This window comes from Halyomorpha halys, unplaced genomic scaffold (assembly GCF_000696795.3).
Source record: "Halyomorpha halys isolate HHAL.00 unplaced genomic scaffold, Hhal_1.1 Scaffold73.1, whole genome shotgun sequence".
NCBI classification, from domain to species: domain Eukaryota; kingdom Metazoa; phylum Arthropoda; class Insecta; order Hemiptera; family Pentatomidae; genus Halyomorpha; species Halyomorpha halys.
The window spans coordinates 944,530-950,600 of record NW_027104949.1 but is presented as its reverse complement, the minus strand read 5'-3'; the positions used below and the strand labels follow the sequence as shown (position 1 = coordinate 950,600).

The following is a 6,071-nucleotide window of genomic DNA, read 5'->3' as shown; positions in this document are numbered from 1 at the left end:
AGTGGGTGAGCCTCGTGTGACCTATTCTCAGCCTGGTCAGTACAACTTCCTCTCCACGGCATTTGCGACTGGAGGTACCTCAGAGCTTGACATCTTTTTTAATAATTTTTAATTTACTCATTGGGCTTTCGTTCCATAAAGATTGCCATTTATCTTTGACTTCCTTTACAAGAGGCCTGCATATCTCAGAGGAGTTAAAATTGCTTTATCCTGGCTTAAAAATTAGCTTTAAATTTGCTTTAAAACTGGCTCGGTGTATTGCTATTAATGAGTACCCTTCGAACCTACTGATCCACAACCAGTCCTGAGATTATTTTGAACTGAGTATTATTTAAAACTTCTCAATGTTCATTTGTATGAATATTTTTTTAAATATAATAATTACATTTTTAATTAATATTTTGTTTTTTTTCATGAAAACAATTATTTTTTAAAGAGAGTTGCACAGTGAAAACTTTACTATTTTTTTATGAAAATAAAGTGTATTAAACTAAAAAATAAATGGTGCACGAATACTTGTTTTAATCACTGTATTACTTTGAAATCCAAGAAAATTGTATCGCGATATACAAGGTATTTTTGCAAGGTATTAATGTTTCTACTGTCAGATATCTAACTAAGAGATTTGAAGAAAGAGGCACAACTGTAAATAATCGGGGAAAAGGTCGTCCAAAGAAAGTAAATGAGATGATGAAAAGAAAAATCAAAATTGAGGTAATAAAAAATCCAGTTTCATAATAAAGTACAAACTAATACTATTAGTCTTGTACATTTATCTTAATTCAACTACACAGACTTGTACAATAGTAACTTATACTTTAGTATTTTTTAATTCCTGTAACATCACTAATAGTCATCCCTATCATGAAAAAAATAAGTATTAGTATTATTACCAGACTAGTTTCTACACTTGTACTATGAACTAATACTATTAGCTTTCATTATGAAACAGGGCCCTGGTGTCTTAGTGAGCACCACAACAATTAAAAATGTTTTAAATTCTGAAGGAATTTAAAACAGGATCCCGAGAAATAAACCATATATCAGTGAAACCAATAGCAAAAAAAAAAAATCCATTTACTATGGATTTCATCAAAAACCCCGTCAGTTTTGGGGAAAATGAGAGGGGAATACAAAACAGTGGCTGTTTTAAAATGTTAAAGAAAAAATAATTTTTCATTCAGAGCTCCAATTCACAAAATGTTGATTTTAAGCCTAATGATCTTTTACTGGAAGAATCTCTGGAATTAAACTGGATTTGGTGAATGACACAATTCTTCCTTTTTGAACTGCAATAATTTAAATTATATTATTTCAAAATTTTTTGAGACAAGGTAATATTTATTAAATAAATCAATTTTATATCCAAATCGGTCTCAACACTTTATTTATTCATTAGTCCAACGTTTCGGCCTTTCTAGCCATCTTCAGGGACATCTTCAATACAAAAATCCTTCTCACATTAATTTATAATTTCTATTTGCAGGCTATTCTGCCCAGGTCATTTTCTTTATTTAAAGTTCAAAACCTCTTTATTTAAAATTTAAAAACATTAACATTTATTAGTACTGATCTTTAGCAGTACTAATCTTTCCCTCCTTTACGACACAACCCCTGATGAAGACCTGAAACTCAGGTCGAAACGTCGGCATAAAATAAATAAATATGGTTTTGTTTATTTATGTTGTTCTTTGCGTGCGGTCAGCAAACTTCTTCCTACCAGCAAACCCCCCGACAAACTTCTTCAAGCATTAACATTTATTTTTTCTATAAGATTATCAACAGTATAAAACACCACACCATATAACAAACCATTTATTCATATAATATAACCATATAAATGGTTTGTTATATGGTGTGGTGTTTTATACTGTTGATAATCTTATAGAAAAAATAAATGTTAATGTTTTTAAATTTTAAATAAAGAGGTTTTGAACTTTAAATAAAGAAAATGACCTGGGCAGAATAGCCTGCAAATAGAAATTATAAATTAATGTGAGAAGGATTTTTGTATTGAAGATGTCCCTGAAGATGGCTAGAAAGGCCGAAACGTTGGACTAATGAATAAATAAAGTGTTGAGACGGATTTGGATATAAAATTGATTTATTTAATGCAATAATTTATTTCATATAATCAACAACAAAGTTTCGGGAAATATCCCCCATCTTCAGGTTGCTGATAAAATATCCTATATATAACTATATAATTATTCTCCTAAAAATGTATGACTGTTAATAGTAAAAAAGTTTTGATTCATTAAATGACAATAATATTATTAAATATTAGCAATAATGACAATATAGGAGACAATTATATGTTATATATAGGATATTCTATCAGCAACCTGAAGATGGGGGATATTTCCCGAAACGTTGTTGCTGATTATATGAAATAAATTATTGCAGTTGAAAAAGGAAGAGTTGTGTCATAAACCAAATACAGTTGATTTTAAGTCGTTTGGACAAAATCTTTGATTTATCACTTCATCTCAGGAACCATTAGACTCACAGATGTCTGATAGCAATTAAATTAACGACGGATTAATGTACAATAAAGTAGCTAATAGCCGTTTATCTTTGTAGGGGTAGTAGTTTTTATATTTGCTTATGAATTTGAATTTCGCATACCATATTATGTCTGAACAACTAGAAATCACTTAATTTTAGCAAATATCATAAGAACTACTACTCCTACGGAGATAAACGTCATAAACTACTTTAGAGTACATTAAACTAGCTTTAACTTGAGTGCTAATACACATCTGTACGTATCATAGTTCTTGAGATATTAATTTCCAACTATAAATTTACTAAATATTGATTTTCTGTATAATTTCATGAAATGTTGCTTTTTAGAAAAATTATATTTCGGAAATTATTGAACGTATTCATTAGTGCTTATATTTTAGCAATTTTACTCTATTTTAAATGATGTTCCATTAAGTTTTCCAGTGTTAGTAGTTTTAAAAATGTGGATCTTAGAATGAATTTTTTTTTTTTTACTTTTTGAAACAGTTGCCATTTCTTATTCTCCGTAACTATACTTGATAGAATCATTAATTTTGGCTTGTTATTATTCGTAGTTTTCAGTAAAGTAATCAAAAACGCGTCAAATAATTGACTTTTTCCTCTCCTGGGCTCTGGTCCTATATGGGTTGATGCAAAAAAGAACTTATTGTGAATTATTATGTATAGGCAAGTGTTGGAACACAGCATAGAAAATATTTTATTTAAGTATATTTGGAAAATTATTACTTCATTTTAAATAAATGAAATGGCAATTTAATCATAAAGCTGTTATTATTATTATTTTATTGAGGATTAGTGTCCTCCCGAACCCACAGGGTTGACTCAGAGATAATGTAACCGAATAAATAATTATCTGACACAAAAAGTTTCAAGCCCGAGCTCTCAGGATATAGTAGCATAGTCTTACTCACTGTGCCACCCTTCACTCTGATATGTTTTTTTTTACATTATGTCTCCTTCCCAGTATGTTATGTCTCCTTATTCCATTTCGGATTAATTCTCGTTGTTGTATTTTGGCTAGTAATGACTTTACGATTGCAGGATCATCAATTAAATTATTTCAATTAGATTATTTTTTATTTAATTTTTCTCTACAGACCTTGTAGATCTTTGGCCACCCGAACCAGCCTCCTTGGACTCCTGCTTTCCAGTTGTTGCAAGATCTTCGGATCTTTCTTGATTCTGTTTATCCTTCTGGTTTTTGGCCTCCCACGTTGTCTCTTGCCAACTATACTGGCATTCATTGTTGTGTAGAGGTGTCCTGATGGATAGGTTCGAGCCACATGTCTCACAGAACTTAACCTCCTTGCCTTCATATCATGAGATATTGACTGAACAGAATAGGAAAATTACAATATTTAAATAACTAATATGTTAAAATGAGATGTAAAAATTCATTTTTTATTGTATGGATGTTGCTCTGTGGCAAACTGTGAATATATCGATTGTACCGTTTATAACGGTCAGTAGTTAAAAGGTTGCCAAGCATTTGTTATGTGTTGTTTGTTCTCACTACAGTAAGAACGTTTTATGTTATTTAACGGTAAGTAATAAAACAGTAAGAACATTTTATTTGTGTCCACCACCCCCGTGTTAAACATAATACACTTTGTCACGTATAAGCAATATAATAATTATAATTAATATGATTATAAATAATATAATTATTATATATATTTTTTTAAGAATGGAACAAGTAGCTGTTAATGGAGGGACTAACTCACTGGAGGAGGTGGCGGCAGAGCAAATTCCAACGATGTTGTCTCAAATGCGAAATCATTTTCCTGAAGCAATTCATGTAAGTTTTTATTGACAATATTTCTCTTCTTATTGAATGGGAAGACAATAGCTTTATTATCTGTAGTCTATTTGGTATTACTTGATTGATAAATTTGGCCTTACTATATATTAGGGGTATTCATGACCTTTAGTTAAACATGTTAAAATGGAAAACTCATGTTAAGTGGAGAAATATTTCCTTCTTTTACTGTGTTAAAACCATATAACATATAACATGGTTGAGAGTCTGTTACTAGGTCGGTTAAATGCAAAATGACGTCAGGCAACAGGCCAGCTGAGCTAGTCATCAATTTGTTTGTTGTAGTAACAAGAAATGTTGTATTAAACATATTACTTGCTCGTAGTTTGTGTTTTGATTGTGTCAGTGTTGTTTTGGATGTTTTTGTAACTAATAAAGCAATGTATGACAATAATTGTAATGTAATGACAGTTGTCAATTAGCTCATTTTGATTCTCTTCCTCACAATTTAGAAAATCAACAAGACATCCAAGGGCCATATTTTCTCACAAGTTCCTCTTTAGCCATGTTGTAATAAATTACTTAATCAAAACTTAGAAGTAAAAAATAATATGAAGTTTATGAAGGAAAGGTTATAAAACAAGATTCTCAGAAAATCCGGCAGGAGCTCTTATGCATTTAACTTTTAATATGACTTTAAATAAGGCTGGTAACAACCATATACTTATAACATCTAACATCTAACACAACATCATGAATACTCCTATTTGATATACAGGTAAGTGGAAGTAAAAATATCAACAAATTCTTTCATTGAGTTGTATTTATGATACTTAAGAATTTTAATAAGACCAATGGGGTGAAGAAATAGAGAAAAATAAGTTGTATTTTTTCAAAACCTCTACAAAATTTTAATGGCGTATCTATAAACAATGTAATTTCTCCTTTTACTGTAGAACATCTACATTTTAAGTAGTCTTTTGGAGTATATTATTTTTGTTGTGCGTATTTATAACAGTGTATAATGTGTTGGGGCACACATTATTTTGGAATTTAACAAACTTAAATCTAATAAAAACTTAATCCTAATACTATGTGACCTTACGTAGTGTGTTGCCAACGCACCAGAGGGGGGGGGGCAGGTGTTAACGTGTTGAATAACGTATTCGTACAGTACTGAAGGGAATCGACAAATTTAATGTGTCATAGCTTGATGAACTCCGGCACAGTGGGCAATTCGAACAATTGATGCAACTCCGGTGGCCTCTTCCTCCTCCACGATGTTGTGCGTACGATTTTCCTCAACATCGAATCCTGAAAAGTTTGAAGAAGGCGCTGGGTTCCATCTGATATGCGGGTAAACAATGATGCCCCATCTAGTAGTGCTGGTCTCAGAATACTTTTGTCTATCTGCAGCTTCAATCTCAATGAGAGAGCCGGAGAAGTGAGGAAGTGATTAAGACGATATGACTTTTGGCTTACTGTTCTCGCCTTCTGATATAAATGGGCAGAAAGCTTAAGATAACGGTCTAGCTTTACACCCAAATATACGATAGAGTTGGAAGGTGAGCTCACCGTATTATTCACATGGAGTGTCTTTGGCAGTCTTGATCTCTTGTGCGTTGTGTGCGCGAACACAATACAGTCCGTTTTGGCATTGACTGAGATGTTCAATTAGCCCAGCTTTTGAACAATCTCAGAACATACTGCTTCAGCCTGATGTAGAGCTGTCTCGGCGTTCATACAGCTGCTGTAAGTTAAGGAACCGGTATTATAAATTTAA

At 31.8% G+C, this 6,071-nt stretch overlaps 1 protein-coding gene across 4 annotated transcripts in view; it reads left to right on the top strand.

Annotated features, from left to right (window-relative positions):
* Positions 1-6,071, top strand: part of LOC106692830 (uncharacterized) — a 35,667-nt gene that overhangs the window by 12,993 nt on the left and 16,603 nt on the right. For all 4 annotated transcript variants that reach the window (XM_014439029.3, XM_014439028.3, XM_014439027.3 and 1 more), the window contains one exon: positions 4,216-4,327. In XM_014439029.3, coding sequence (XP_014294515.1) covers positions 4,217-4,327 — 111 coding nt within the window. In that variant the 5' untranslated portion in view covers position 4,216. Of the gene's footprint in view, positions 1-4,215; positions 4,328-6,071 lie in introns of those variants that run through there.